Raw genomic sequence first — 16,654 nt, 5'->3', positions numbered from 1 at the left:
TTGTTAGAAAATGACCGATAGTTTGTCTAGATAAGACTCTTATTCCTCATCTGGGATCGTGTCGAGACTTTGAAGCTGCACTGAAACTCACATTTGGACCTTCAACCCGTTGGACCCCATTGAAGTCACTATATGGAGAAAAATCCTGGAATGGTTTCCTCAAAAACCAAGACATGAACATCTTGGATGACGTGGGGGAGAGGAAATTATCAGGAAATGTTTCATTCTGAAGTGAACTAATCCTTCAGAAGACAAAACACAAATTGACAATTTGGGTCTTTTGCACTGTAAGGGCACATGAAGGAATGACCTGTGGTGGAAGCTGTATTTGGAGGGGTTGCGTGGCTGAGGCAGACTTTTATAAGACAAGGAGAAGTTGGGCTGTCGGGCTGTCAGGGTCTCCCTGGGACCTAAAAGACACATATTACTCTGAATTGACAGAGTATTTGGTACATGAGCACATACGAGTCAGATGATTGAGGAAAGAGATTGATCTGGAGGAATCTCACCAGGTTTCTGGGTGATGGGTTGGCAGGGTGGAGGTTTGAGGGGGTGTCCTGTGCTTTCACACCAGCCTGCAGGGTGGACGTCCGGATGGTCTGAGTCCATCCACTCGTCATACAAGTGGCTCCAACCATCAAAATGAATCTGAGGACAACAGATGAGGCTAACACACCTTCACAAGGACACGTCACTCGACCACATTCATCCATGCACCACTGAAATGCTCTGATAACATTTTTGTCTCGTAAAGGGTGATTCTGTGAGCCTGCTTTTCTTTGGATGTCTTTGCTGGATGTGTTTTTTCTAATTATGTTAATTTCAAACTAATAGGGCCCTACTTTAACGATCTGAAACGCAAGTATCAAGCGCGAAACGCAAGTAACTTTGTGGGCGGGTCTCGGGCGCTGTTGCTATTATACCGGCGGGATAAATGACTCTTGCACCCGACGCAAATCTAAAATGGGTTGGTCTGAAGTAGCTTCATTATTCATAGGTGTGGTTTGGGCGTAACGTGAAATAAACCAATCAGAGCATCATCTCACATTCCCTTTAAGAGCAGGCGTGCTTGTTACATGGCGGTTTGCTATTATAACGGCGGATTTGCCAGGCGCACGCCAGGAGCGGTTCACAGCCGAGGAGACCAACATTCTCGCCAGGGCCGTAAAACACAGAGAAGTGACATTGGGGATGGAGAAACCCACCCAAATTAGCTTCGGTTAAACAGGCGTATAATAACTTGGGTAAATGTGTAAGCTAGATTTATGCCTATTTTTTCACATCTTCATGGACACAACAATGATTTCCCTCGTGTGTTAATATTTTTCCTTGTAATTATGTATGGTTTTCTAAAAATGAGAACTGCTGCGTCTGTGTGCAGATGAGAAAAGCAAAGTGTACATTGTGCACACGCTACATTTATTATGGCCAAGCATGCGCCCTTAAAATAGCATCTGAACGCGCCACTGAAAACACGCCACTGACTTTAGACTAGGTTTTTCCTGGTCTGTGGCGGAATTGTTTTCTGAAACTGCAAAATAGCACCAGGGAATGTTTGCGCCGGAACACGCCTCCTCTTTTCGCTGAACCGCCCCCGGGAGCGCAAGTTCATTTCCTAATTTACAGACGTGCAGACAATCAACCTTGCACTGATTGTTTACTGTTTAATGGAAGTTACACACATAATTTGCGCAAAGCCTCATGGAGGAGCGTAGGAAAAAGGTGGATATATTCTCTGGAAACATGTCCTACTATTGTACTCAATTTTGCCTCTTAAAAAATCTTGTGTAGAGAATGTGTAATATTTCTGATGTAAAACAAGGTAATAATAAAGATATTCTGCGGTGTGATTCAGTGAGTGAGTTGTTAGCTTGAGCACCACTATAAATGAATGTCATGTGGCATCACATACTCTGTTAGCGCAAATGTTACAATTTGTTGGTGTGTGGATAGACAATGCTTCAGCAAAAGTTATTTACTCTTTTAACTTATATTTTTCATACTTTAAATAGTCGTTTGGTTTACATAAATTGCCATTTAAAAGTCAAGGGCCAGTAAGATTTCTTTTGGAAATAAATGTCTTCTTTTTATTCAGCAAGGATGCATTCATGACAGTAAAGACATTTATAATGTTAAAAAATATTTCTTTTTCAAATAAATGCTGTTCTTTGGAACTTTCTATTTATCAAAGAATCATGGGAAAAAATATGGTTTCCACAAAAATATGAAGCAGCACGACTGTTTTCAACATTGATAATAATCATAAATGTTTCTTGAGCATCAAATCATCATATTAGAAGGATTTCTAAAGGATTATGTGACACTGAAGACTGGAGTAATGATGCTGAAAATACAGCTTTGATCACAGGAATACATTTCATTATCCTATATAATCACTTAGAAGATTGTTATTTTATTGTAATAATATTTCACAGTTTTTTACCGTATTTCTGATCAAATAAATGCCGCATTGATGAGCAAAAATACTTCTTTTACAATCGCTAAAACATCTTACTGACAACCAAACTTCTCAACGGGACAGTGTGTTTCTACTGGGTTTTTTATGAGACATTAAATGAAAAAAAGATAATGTCCTCGATTAACTTTAGTTATTTGATTAAAGCAGCATAGTTGTAAGCTGGCGTTTATCTACACAAGCAGTTTCTCACACACCTTTATTCTGTAAGTGTCCACTTCCTCCACCGTAGCCACACGGATCAGGCCCGGACACCTCTTATCCACCGCCTCCAGCTTCATCTGCAACTGGAAGCTGTGGGAAGGACGCTACGCAAACATACAAGAGGAGTCATCTTTCCAATGCAGTCCTAAGTCTGGCTTTATTTTGCTGAAGGAAATGGTTTAAATACAGTTATTAGTGTACTTTGTAACAGAATACGATAGTTTCAATCAGACAAATTTTTATATTTCATCAAGTCTGACTAACCTAACAATTAAAGGGGTCATGACATAGAGTTTTTCCTCGAGGTTCACTGTGTCGAGGGGGGCGTGGTTCAGTGAGGAGAGAGAGAGTGAGTGAAACAAATTCTGAAAATCAAAATCAAATTTGTGTGACTGGAAACCCAAGTGCTGCAGTGAAAGAGTTTATTTATTTTTATTTGCGCAGAGCGCAACCTGTTGTTTGTGATTTCTTTGAATTACTTTAATAAAACGCACAAGTTTCAGTCAGCTGACCCCGTCCTCTTCCTTCCTCACACTGAAATCATCACACTGGTGCCGAAACCCGTGAGGAAGAAGATCCGCCGCCGCTATCATGCAATCCCCGTCAGGTTCGCCCTTTGCAGAGGTCATTCAGCCGCTCGCGGGACTACATCAAGAACATCATCAGGCGCTGCTGGACATGCTGGACATGAGGGACGACCAGGTCCTGTGAGCTGTTCCGGAGCTGGATGGACTGGGAGGTTCGGGCCGTGGAAACACCATCTGTCCCGGCCCCGCCCACTCACGTGCCCCTCAACAAAATGGGTCCGCAGGACGACCCGGAGGCCTTCCTTGACCTCTTTAAAAGGTCCGCCGAGGCATGTGGGTGGGCTTGATTGAACTGGCCGGTGCGCCTCATTCCATTACTGTCCGGAGAGGCGCAGATAGCTGCACAGCAGCTGCCAGTTCAGAACCTCATGGTGTACGACGACCTGAGATGAGCCATCCTTCAACGGGTCGGCCTTACCCCGGAGCAACACCGCCAGTGCTTCGGGAAAAATGGCCGACCCTTTGTGATGGCTCAACAGCTCCGGGTTGCCTGCCGCAGATGACTGATGGCCGAGGGAAGCAACGTTGAGAAAATTATCAACAAAGTAGTGCTGGAGTAGTTTATTGCACGGCTGCCAAAGAAGACCGCGCAATGGGTCCAGTGCCACCGCCCAACATCGCTGGACCAGGCCATCCAACTGGCGGAGGACCAGATGGTGGCGTGCCCCGGGGTCGGCAAAACTCTACCTTCTGTCTCTCTCTCTCTCCCCCTTCCCTTCTCTCTCCCTCTCCATTTAGGCCGGTTCCTGCACTAAGAACCCGAGGGCAGTTCCCATCTCCTGGTCGGCCCAAATGGAGGAGTGGGCCAGCACACGAACTGTTGGCTGGGCCGAGAGCGCTGCCGAGAGGGGCTGGATTGGGCCAGTCGAGTCCAACCTCAGTTCCGGTTCCTCCGCTCTCCCCATGCCAATTCCTTGACCCGCTTCCTGCCACTAGAGCGGCGGGGAAGTCTGGGCCGGCCTGTTGGCGTTGCAGGGACCCAGGACACTTTGCAGATCGGTGTCTGATGATGGAGGTCGGGACACTGATCCGGGTTCCGGACACCCCACAGGCTGCCCCCGATCAAGCTAGGTTGTACCAAATACCCATGAGTATTAAGGGGGGTACCTATCCGGCTTTGTGGATTCAGGATGCAACCAAACCTCTATCCATCAAAGCCTGATATAACCGGAGGCATTGGATAAGAGCTGCATGGTTAAGGTGCGGTGTGTGCTTGGGGACACTCTGTCAGTTCAAAGCTAGATTAAAGACACATCTCTTTGACCTAGCATTCACATAATACATTATAGACTTCTATAATTCAATGTTAGGCTGCATAGATTAGATCAGCCGGAACCGAGAACACTTCCCATAAATCCTGATGTACTCGTTACATCATAAGAAGAATGGCATCTATGCTAATTTTAGTGTCTTTGCTTATCCCGAGGTTTTCCCACAGCCTGCCGGATCCAGGCCGTATCCAGATCTGATGAAGGACCTTCGCCTGGACCCGATGACAACGCAGTGCTGAAGTGCCAACTAGTCTCTCCCTATGGAGGATCCCTTTACCACTATACAGATAAAGCGTTGTCGGCAAAATTCGTTTCGCGTACCTTCCCCGAAGTGACAAAATAAAATAAAATTCTGTATCAAAATTTATAAGGAAAGACCAGTACTTTGTTTAGGCTTGGTTTGTAGGGAATTCCAAACCTGCGCACATATATTCAAACGCACATAACTATAGAACCAATTCTTAATGCGCATGTGAACGCTATCAGCGTTTCTCACAGGTTCGTGTTTAAAGTCTGTGTAGAGAGAATGGTGTCGTCTTAGCGGCCCCTAATTTAATAACAAATGATCGTTGCGACGGAAGCGAATCAATCAAAAATAACTTTAGCTGGAAAATAACTTTATTAAAGAACCGCTATAAAGCCAAAACAATCTCTGTTACCTTAAATTATACGTTTATCTCTGTAAAGCTGCTTTGAAGCAATCTACATTGTTAAAGGCGCTATATAAATGAAGATGACTTGACTTGACTTGACCAATCGAAGTGCAGTAATGGAAATGCGTTCAAGACACATCTGGCCAACGAGTGATGTGGATGCTGTCACGTGACTGCATTTTGGTTTGTTTTATCAACTCATAAACTGATTCGGACCAGAGCGATCAGTGTGGTGTGAAAAGGAACCAAAACACCTGAAAAATGCTACAGAGTTTCATTTTCCGTCCATTGGTCCGGACCAAATGAACCGAACTACAGATGTGAAAGCACCCTCAGTCAGCTGACCCCGTCTTCTTTCTTCCTCACATGTGAATCATCACATTCACAAAAGGAGAATAAAAAAAAAAAATGTCCCACTTGCGCTTGTCCATGTACTGTATTGGCAGTGGATAGTGACCAGCATCAAGCTTTAAAAAAAGTATCACAGAATGATCTCAAGCAACACATGTCGTATATTCCACATGTTCTGGAGGTATAAGATAAAACAAACCAGAAATGTAATGTATTGTTTAATGTAAATCCTGACCTTGGCCTTGGGATCTTGAGTGCCACACTGAAGCTGGGAACCCTAGTTGTTTCTGCTCCATATGTGAGAAACATTGGTTTTGCTTTGTTTCACAGAACCAAGATAAGCTGTTATTGTTATGTTAGCTATTGTAACAGGACAGTTTTGAGTGTCATTGAAGCATTATTTTGCTTCGCTTCAGCTATGATAAAAAGACATCCACTCTTGCATTGCGTGTTCGTGTTTTTTTTGGGGAGGAGCAATGACAGGGAGGGGTGTGTGTGTTTGGCTCGATTCTATCAACTATCAACATCATTTCTCAGAAATCGCTCACTGCACCTGTAAGTGACTGAATGGCAGTGGGCGGGGCTTATGGTGCGATGATGTCGCTGTCTTGCTCTGGAGGCAGCCATATGCAAATGCATTTGCCCGTATGACGTCACAGATCAAGCAACGTCAAAACGAGCTGTTTATGGAGCTTGACTAAATAAATCCTTTGTTTATAATGAGGAAGACGTTTTAAACTGTTTTAAAGACCTCTTACATGTCAAAAGTGCAAGGCAAACCTGATTTCTCATGTCATGACCCCTTTCATTTATTGACTGACATAGATGAAAACCAAAGATCATTTGATACTCTTTTAAAGGATTGAGAGATTTAACACACCACTCTGAATGCTTCAGCAGCGACCGCCGTTGAGCCTGTCTCCTCCAAATATCTCTCCCACGAGAACCTGTCAGGGTCAGGATAATCTGCCGGGAGAAGAACACATTGAGCCAGTGTTAGAATAGAATAGAATAGAATCGGGCATTTATATAGCGCTTTCATATGTACTACTGTACACCCAAAGCGCTTTACAATCATGTCAGGGGATCTCTCCTCAACCACCACCAGTGTGTAGCATCCACTTGGATGATGCGACGGCAGCCACAGTACAACGGCGCCAGTGCGCTCACCACACACCAGCTATAGGTGGAGAGAGGAGAGAGAGTGATAGAGCCAATTCAATGTAAGGGGATTATTAGGAGGCCATGATTGGTAAGGGCCAATGGTGTGTGGCCATGACACCGGGGTTACACCCCTACTCTTTACGAGAAATGCCATGGGATTTTTAATGACCACAGAGAGTCAGGACCTCGGTTTAACGTCTCATCCGAAGGACGGTGCTCTTTGACTGTATAGTGTCCCCGTAACTACACTGGGGCGTTAGGACCCACACAGACCACAGGGTGAGCACCCCCTGCTGGCCTCACTAACACCTCTTCCAGCAGCAACCTGGTTTTCTCAGGAGGTCTCCCATCCAGATACTAACCAGGCTCAGCCCTGCTTAGCTTCAGTGGGCAACCAGTCTTGGGCTACAGGGAGATATGGCTGCTGGCTCAGTGTTATATACAAAGACTTGAGTATTACAGGTTGAAAGATTGGGGTCGGTAAGATTTGTTATGTTTATGAAAGAAGTCTCTTATGCTTATCAAGGCTGCATTTATTTGATCAAACAAACAGTAAAAACATTACTATTGTGAAACAAATTGTACATCCCTAACCCCAACACTGAGACATTTATGTAGCTTACATAATTTTCTGCCTTTTTGTAACAAAGTAAAGTTATTCATTTATATCTCACAATGTATCTCCGCAGAAACATTTACAATTTTCCAGAAATCTACTTAAGTGGAGTCACAAAGTGTTTCTCCTTTGCCTGTAGGGGTATCCAGACTCAGTATGAATATGATGGGTGTGATGTATATGATGGGTGTAATGGATATGATGGGTATGATGGATATGATGGGTGTGATGGATATGATGGGTGTGATGGATATGATGGATATGATGGGTGTGATAGATATGATGGGTATGATGGATATGATGGGTGTGATGGATATGATGGGTGTGATGGATATGGTGGATATGATGGATATGATGGGTATGATGGATATAATGGATATGGTGGATATGATGGGTATGATGGATATGATGGGTGTGATGGGTATGGTGGATATGATGGGTGTGATGGGTATGATGGATATGATGGGTATGATGGGTGTGATGGGTATGATGGATATGATGGGTATGATGGGTGTGATGGATATAATGTTGTGATGGGTATGATGGGTATGATGGATATGATGGATATGATGGGTATGATGGATATGATGGGTATGATGGGTATGATGGATATGATGGGTATGATGGGTATGATGGATATGATGGATATGATGGGTATGATGGATATGATGGGTATGATGGGTATGATGGGTATGATGGATATGATGGGTATGATGGATATGATGGGTATGATGGATATGATGGGTATGATGGGTGTGATGGGCGTGATGTCTATGTGAGTTACCCTGCGGGGGTGTCAGGGGAAGGCTTCTCTCGTGACACCAGCCAGTGGGATGAATGTACGGGCTGCGGGCATCACACCTACGACATGAGAAAACTCAAAATATTACAACTTAATTTCGAACAACAAACCTCTTCATTTTACACAGGACTATCATATCTTGGGCCCTATCATACACCCGGCACAATGCGGCACCAGGCGTGACGCAAGTGTTTTTTTTTTGTTTCAGCCTGACGCAGTTATCATTTTCACGTCCTGCACCACGTTGTTTAAATAGCAAATACATTTGTGCCCATCTGTTCCCCCATGGGCTGCTGGTCTGAAAACGAATGTGTTCGGGCCCATTGTTGATGCGTTGCTATTTTAAGGAAACTGAAATAGACTAGACCAGGTTTTTGTTGGTCAATAGCTCAAAGTCAATAGCACAGTATTATTTTTTGGGGTTATTTAAAGAGCGCGTTAGTTATGTGTGCCTATAGGCGGGTCCACAACACACTTTGTCCCGTAGATGGTCTGCTTGTGCTTTAACCTCGCGCACGAGCAGATCCGTTTCCTCGCTAGAGAAGCGTTCAGTCTTTCCGCTTGCAAATTCCTCCATGTAAATAGCGAATCCGCCATGGCTCGAGCACAACTGGCTTTTAATGGGAATGGGAGATGAGACTCAGATTGGTTTATTGCACGTTACGCCCAAAACACACCCATTACTAATTGAGAGAATAGAGACAACCCTTTTAGACCATGCGCCGGGTGCGCCGACCATTTTCCCCGTCGTTAAACTAGCAAAAGTGGATTCGGACACGCCATAAGTGCACTTGTGCCGTGCGATTTAGACCATGAGCTTAGATTGGTAAAATAGGGCCCAAAGACTTGAGGAGTCGTTGTAACTCACCAGTAGTCATACGTGTCATCCCAGTTATCAAAATGAACCAGAAAACGGTTGCCCACTTTGTCTGTTACTGTTGCAACACAGATGAGAGAGGGATTCATGCGGTCGACAGCCTCCAACTTCATCCCCACCTCAAACCCACAGTCTGTCTCAGACTGCACAATGAGAAAACAAGGCCTTTGTTCAGACCATTGTTTGTTTTGTGGGGAATTGCAATAAAGATTCAATCAATGGTTTTATGACTTACTTTGATTGAGCTAGAAAACAACTCTTTCGGTGCGGCTTGTGATCTGGTGATTTTTAGGTAGTTGGACCAAGAAAACTCTTCTTCTTTACATCCTGAAAGGGAAGAGTGTTGAATGGTAGTAAAGTTAAAGAACCTTTACACAAACTATAACATATGAGAATTTACAATATAATTGTATGTTAGTAGATTAGAATTCTAATTGGAAATAGATAGCAATTGAGATACATCATAGATCTTCTTTTTTTTTTTTATCGATAATTTAATCGATAATTTAATTTTTTAATAGATCTTCTTTTTAACATAGATCTTCTTTTTTTTTTTACTTCAAGTGTCACAGTGATTTTCCCACAATTAAAGGATTTTTAAGGGTTTTTCTTGACATGGTAAAATCAATGTAACCTGACAGCAATATTCAATAAATATCATTATTAATACACAGAAACCTTTTAAGGCAAATAATATAGTTTATTAGCCAACTGTAGGTGATACTGTAGAAAAGTTACTTGTGATATTAAAGGGTTAGTTCACCCAAAAATGAAAATTACCCCTTGCTTTACTCACCCTCAAGCCTTCCTAGGTGTATATGACTTTCATATTTCGGATGAACACAATCGGAGATATATTAAAACATACCCTGGCTCTTCCAAGCTTTATAATGGCAGTGAATGGAGGATGAGATTTTGAACTTCTGAAAGAAGATAGTCATATACACCTAGGATGGCTTGAGGGTGAGTAAACCATGGGGTAATTTTCATTTTTGGGTGAACTATCCCTTTAATACAATTAAATACAGAATTTGGTCACTTGTGTGTGTGTATCACCTATTTGACCTATTTTTCTCACCCGAACAGATTTCAAATTTATAATTCACCTTTTGGTGTGTATAACTTGTGTCCTGTGCTCTCACACCATCCAGCTGGGTGAATATCAGGGCAGTTGGCGTTGACCCAGAAGTCATGGCAGTCGGAATAGCCATCAAAATGAAGGCGTAATCTGAAGCCACACACCTAGAGACAAGCATTTCAAGAGAGTGACTTTCTCCACATTGATTATAGTTATAACAGTCAGAAAGTCAAATGTGAAGAGCCGTCACGATGTACCTCAGCCACCGTCAGGACGAAATACATAGAGGGATGCTGGGGGTCAATGCCTTCTAACTTCATACCCTGTCGAAAGTTGTTCTTAATCATGGGAACCCTTTGGGTCTAGAGCGGTTACATGGATAAATATTAATATTGAAAAAAGAAGAAAAATCCATAACTGAACTATGAACTGTTTGTAATCTCTACTCTGTATTGAAATAAATCAAATGAATATTCTGTGCTATGATAACACATCACAGCTACATCATAAAAATGTAATTGAAGGAAGGAGTTTTAGATTAAAATCACTAGCAAAGAGGCATTCTTCCCTTCCTGAGGTGAAATAAAGAAGTCAAACCTCCTGGAAGAGTCTGGCTGGAGCGGCCACAGCTTTCTGTTGCTCTAGGTACTGCGGCCAGGACCACAACTCCAGTTTAGCCTCTGTCATACCCACAGACAGGTGTTACACATTCACATTAGCAAAGCACACTGTTCTGATGTCATCTCATTATGAGTTCTTATGTGTATGTAAAGTATTTTTAAAGTATTTTTCTTTTGGGATAGACACTGATACAAACAATATCAATATGCATGCAAATCCCTGGTTTATACAAACATTTCACAAGCATAATAATTACACCACATTTTAAACATTTGTACATCTCTAATGTTGTAAGCATATGTAAAGGCAAGCTTACATTTTGGAAGCTGTCCATGCATTGGTATCGTTCATATCAGCGTCTATCACTTTACAATCGAATACCTGCAAATACTAATGAGATTGCATTGGTTAGGAACACAAAACCTGCATTTCTGCAGTTTGGGCAACATCATTGAAGCAGTGATTGACATTTGTGTGGATGCACAGTGCAAGTGTGTGAAATCTAACTTTCGATTTAATTTGTGATGATTTCATGAAGTAATACTGTGTTTTCTAGGAGTGTGATTAAGTACCTGCTTTGTTGTGTCTGCCATCAATTTTTAAAGCCTCAATTTTTTCCTCCTTTAATGACAAAAGTGCATTTCCTTGCATTAGAAAACTCCATATCCAAAAATACACATCAAACACAGCAATTAAATTAATTGAAAGAACTGCACCATTGGTTCAGCATCAGACTCCTCCTCTGATGGGCTGTTGTATTCTCTCCTCTTTCTCTTCTTCATAGGCTTCAACATGTCATGCTCATGATAGGCCACCTGTGCTTCTTCAATTCCTGCAAGACTAAAGCATCCATACAGAATTTGCAACAAGTACAAGACTTTTCAGAATACAAGAAATCTCACACAAATAACACACACTGTATTTGTATATTGCATGAGGAGAATAGATGTGTAAGTCTAGAAGTTCATTTACTTTTTAGAGATTGGTTCTCCATGTAGGTAAGTCTGTTTGGCCGATATCTCACTGCACTTGCTATGAACTGGATTGTCTTGAACTTCCATATGTCCTCTCTGAAGTCTGTCAGCCTCCACAAAGACAGCTGGCCTGCTATTCCCACCTGCTGAGACGCCTGGAATAAAACATTACTGTTTGAGATGGTGCCATTGGAAAGACAAGATTTGACACGTTAGATTTATACTGATTACAGGCTCCTGAATTATCTTTTTCACACCTGCCAATTAAACAGTGTCAATGGTCACAAAATGATTCTGAACTTGTCATTGAACTGCTGTTCTTCCAGCACGAGTTTAACTGTAATCAAGCTTACATCCACTTTTTGCACTGTTCTGTTATCAACAATGTTTTAAAAAAGTTTGCGAAATTAGCTGACTCCAACCTGTTTTTTACCGATAAAAAGGTGTGCGAAGTGTAATTTTGTGTACATACTCTAGACCCAGCACTTTTAGAAAACTACAGACTGGTATCTCTTTTTCCATTCAATGCAAAAGCAAGTCCTGTTCAGCCAAGTCTCTGCCTTTCTCACACAGAACAACCTCCTGGACAACAACCAGACTGGCTTCAAACACGGTCACTCAACTGAGACTGCTCTGCTCTCGGCCACTGAAGCTCTGAGATTGGCAAGAGCAGCTTCTAAATCCTCAGTTCTCATCTTGCTGAATCTGTCTACTGCTTTTTAGAGTTAACCACCAGATCCTCCTGTCAATCTTCAAGACGAAGGGCATAAGTCGCAACATCTAGCTACTGGGGTGCATCAGAGCTCAGTGCTGGGCCCACTTCTCTTCTCTATCTTTATGTCATCACGAGGCTCTGTCATTCAGAAACATGGATTTACCTTTCACTGCTATGCTGACGACACACAACTCTACCTCTCATTCCATCCAGATGATGCTGATCCCTGCTCACATCTCAGCCTGCCTGACAGACATTTCTTGCTGGATGAAGGACCATCACCATCAACTCAACTCAACCGTGCCAAGACAGAGCTGCTTGTGGTTTCGGCCAACCCAACACTACACCACAACTTCTCCATTCAGTTGGGTTCATCAACCATAACTCCTTCCAAGACAGCCAGGAACCTTGGAGCTGTGATTGATGATCACCTAAACTTCACAAACCACATTGCTAGAACTGCCCGATCCTGCAGATTTGTCTATAACAATAGGAAGATTGGGCCCTTCCTATCGGAGCTACACAACTACATTGTAGCAAACCTAAGGGACCCTTTTTAGTAGCCTATCTTGGTGTCACAATGTTTTCTACAACAGTTATATCTACATATACGTCTACATATAACACACAGAGATACAATGTATTGGATATGAAAAAATATGAAAAAAATTCCAGGCTACAACATATTAAAAGCATAAATGCATTTACACCAGATGTGAAGTCAACGCAAACAGGTTCCCAGGCATACAACTGCCTTAAGGAGTTTACTTTAAACAGTTTTATCATTAGAGGGTCTTCTTTCTGGCTCTAGAAGAGGAGAATCATCAGGGCTGGACTGAGGCTAAACTTCAGCCCGCCACACATTTTCCCATTTATGGTTTGCTGGGGTAAGCCCTTTAAATTGGAATAAATAAACAAATTAATGAATAAATAAAGGACAGGAAAAAAAAAAAAGCTATTTTTGAATATACTACAAATGTGTTTAACAATATTAATTGTTGATTAATAATATTGCAAGGCCCGCAATTATTGTATTGATTTTTTTGCAGTTAAAGTTTATTAGAACGGAACATATGCAGAGAAGAAAAAAAAGCTTCATCCTGAAAAGTTACCATAGTTTCCACAGTTCTTGCATAGGATCAAGAACTTGCTTAGAGTTTAACTGTAAGATCATGACAGAGAGCAAACCAAGCTCCTCATTACCATGGTTTTATGATTTCTATATTACTAATAGCAAACTATGATATTCGTAATGAAAAACATCTTATACACTATAAAACAACCTTTATAAAAGAAACTTGTTTGCCCTTATATTACTCAATATTTAATGTAAGGCTAATAATAGTAACAATAAATACCACAATGTAATTTTCTACAGCTTTAGTAACTGCATGGTCATTTTTATAGTGGTGGCGCGGTGTGTACTGAAACGCTTTTAAAATTACAGTTTACCTCATGTTGCACTTGTCTCGAATTCAAACGAGTTAAGCGACTTGTGTTGTTTATCGCTTCAATAGAGTGGCGAAAGTGCCAAGCGAGTTCGTCAGTGCTGTGCCTGAGTGCTGGATGCGCACACGGTTTAACCGTTTCAACCGTTTCAAGAAGAAAGCCCCCCCTGTCTAGGCGCTGCCAAGTATGTTTGTGTCAAGGCATTCCTTGGTCCAGTTGTTTGATAAGTGAGAGATTATACTGTATATACAGTACTAAAAGTCTTAGGCTTTAAGTCAGTTACCTATATCTTTTGCTGTAGTGTGTCAGTAGGAAATATCAGTTTACATTTCCAAACATTCTTTTTGCCATTAGGCCTAATTGTAATAATCCAGTGAGATTTGTGTATGCACAAGGAGTCTGACGACAGCCGGTATGATCTGATCTCACCATCATCGAGTCTGTCTGTGATTACATGAAGAAACAGAAGAAACTGAGACAGACTAAATCCAGAAGAACTGCGGGAACGTCTCCGAGACGCTTGAAGAAACCTTCCTGCAAAGCTTCCTGAAAAACTATGCGCAAGTGTACCTGGACAAAAGCCGTTTTAAACGCAAAGGGTCGTTACACCATATATTGATTTGAATTAGTTAATAGAAGTTAAATCATAAATAAATTCAATTTGTGATTTGATTTTTGAAAGCATTCTCACTTTACAGCATTTTAACACAAGTGCCAGTACTTTTCACAGCACTGTAGCTCTGCAGGAAGGTTTCTTCAAGCATCTCGGAGACGTTCCCGCAGTTCTTCTGGATTTAGTCTGTCTCAGTTTCTTCTGTTTCTTCATGTCTAGGATATTTTATTCTGTTGCACGATGACGGCACGGGTTGATATTTGGTTGACCAGTCAGTGGAAATGGACATTTTGTTCCAGCCCACATGTGAAAACGAATAATCAAACTGTTTTTCCATTTACTACCCCTGAACCTAAAAACGATAAAAACTCAAATCAATCCCAGATCTTGTGAAAAAAATAAATAAAGGTGCAGTTGTATAGTTTCCGCTTATTTCATGTCAAATTGAAAAACAAACTAACAAAGTGTACACAGGACCATTTTGATGTGCTGAAAAAACAAACAAAAAATCCTTGGATGGAAACTTGTGTGTTTGGTTGTGGGTCCTAATAAAGAGACTAGCCAACTGTTAAGTAACTAAATTTTATATATTTGTCAAACTCAATTTGTATTCATTTTTGGCTCCTTGATAGTGTTAGTTATGGGGCCTGACTGACTATACTTCCATTTATAAAAATCTACAATTGACAGCCAGACTTCAAAACATCATAAAGCCATGAGCTAAAGATGTAATAATCCAGAGGCATCTAATGAATAATTACCTGATTTTTCACCCTGTTTGAGCTCCATATCAGCTGATTTTGTCTGAACTCCTCCGGTGGTCAGGTTAGCAGAGCCTATTTTCCCTTCACTGATCACTTCCAGCGAACCAGTATCACTAACACATAGCTGCAAAAAGTAGAATAGTGTTACTGTTATTCAGTAATAAAAAGTAATATACAGTGCCTTCAGGAAGCATTCGACACACTAAATGATTATGTGAATATAAAGTAAAAATAATATTTTTTCCACTCTAGTGATAAAAACAAAAGACTAGCCATCACTGAAATTCTTCAACTGGTGAGAACGTGACCTCCAGATTATTCTTTATCATTCTTCTGGATCTGTCTGCAGCTTTTGACAATTTAAATCACAAGATCTACCCTCTCCACACTGGTCATCATGGGAACGGTACTCCACTGGCTTGATACTAGGACAGACAGATTCTTCAGGGTATCTTGGAGGCGAACAGTGTCTAAATCAGTTTGGCTAACCTATGGGGTGCCTCAGGGTCCAGTGTTTAGCCCCCTCCCATTTCTCAATATACTCAAAATCACAGGGCCCTATTATCCAAGCACATGGATTCACTGTTATGGTAACAACACACCTCTGCATGCCTGGTAGGAAGAACATCATCTTCAGCTCACTCTTTTTATAATGCCATCCATTTCAGTCAAGTCAACAAAATTCATGTGCCTTGTTATCATAAACAAATGTTGGTGCTTTTCACTTTATTTAAATAATCCCTTTTGATTTAACACCATTGTATCAGGTTTCTTGTTCAAACATGATTGCTTTATGTTAAACTGACTTAAAATGGTTACTCTTTGGCTTAACTTGGTGTTTTCATGTTGAAAGAACATGTTCCAATTAAGTAAACCGGATTTCCACTTCCCATCATGCTTTGTACAGGGCTGGAGAGGGAGAGTAAATGTTGAAATAAACTGTTATTTTCTGCATGTTTAGCAAGATGAGCAAACAGGGAGACTTACTATTGTTGTGGTATTTAAAAGAGTCTCTGTTATGTCAATGTTTTTTGGGGGGAGGTCCATTGTGGTGAAGTGTCGAGTGTGTGTTTGGGTGGAGGACCTGCTAACAAGAATTCAAGTTGCTTAAAATCAACAACAATGGGAATGCCATGGATGTAACCAGTACTATCTTCTAGTTGTCGACACCTAAACCGTGAGTAAATGAAATCTATACTTAGCTATAATTTTTCACATTTGATTTATTGTTTTAGTATCAGATTTTAATCATTTAGGAGGTCATTTCATGGGCATTTGACTTATCATTTGAGATCTGTTAGAAAAAACCTTCCATTTTAATGCATTCTTAGTCTGAAATGCTTACGTTGCAGCAGTCCTCTTTTGTAAGTTCCTTTGCATAACATCATCTGCTAAATTAATTCATGTATTTAGACATCTATTAAATTTGATTAGAAATT

At 41.3% G+C, this 16,654-nt stretch overlaps 1 protein-coding gene across 2 annotated transcripts in view; it reads right to left on the bottom strand.

Annotated features, from left to right (window-relative positions):
• l3mbtl1 (L3MBTL histone methyl-lysine binding protein 1) overlaps positions 1-16,654 on the bottom strand; it is a 37,166-nt gene that overhangs the window by 17,971 nt on the left and 2,541 nt on the right. For both annotated transcript variants that reach the window (XM_084429114.1, XM_084429115.1), the window contains exons 4-17: positions 15,213-15,339; positions 11,673-11,829; positions 11,417-11,540; positions 11,273-11,321; positions 10,677-10,759; positions 10,337-10,441; positions 10,108-10,243; positions 9,237-9,328; positions 8,993-9,144; positions 8,107-8,183; positions 6,423-6,508; positions 2,674-2,784; positions 510-648; positions 311-410 (exon numbers count right to left, since the gene is read on the bottom strand). In XM_084429114.1, the coding sequence (XP_084285240.1) occupies positions 311-410; positions 510-648; positions 2,674-2,784; positions 6,423-6,508; positions 8,107-8,183; positions 8,993-9,144; positions 9,237-9,328; positions 10,108-10,243; positions 10,337-10,441; positions 10,677-10,759; positions 11,273-11,321; positions 11,417-11,540; positions 11,673-11,829; positions 15,213-15,339 (1,538 nt within the window). The remainder of the gene's footprint in view (positions 1-310; positions 411-509; positions 649-2,673; positions 2,785-6,422; positions 6,509-8,106; positions 8,184-8,992; positions 9,145-9,236; positions 9,329-10,107; positions 10,244-10,336; positions 10,442-10,676; positions 10,760-11,272; positions 11,322-11,416; positions 11,541-11,672; positions 11,830-15,212; positions 15,340-16,654) is intronic.

The sequence above is a fragment of the Rutilus rutilus genome, assembly GCF_951802725.1.
Source record: "Rutilus rutilus genome assembly, chromosome: 13".
Taxonomy (NCBI): Eukaryota; Metazoa; Chordata; class Actinopteri; order Cypriniformes; family Leuciscidae; genus Rutilus; species Rutilus rutilus.
This window is presented reverse-complemented; position numbering and strand designations above follow the sequence as displayed.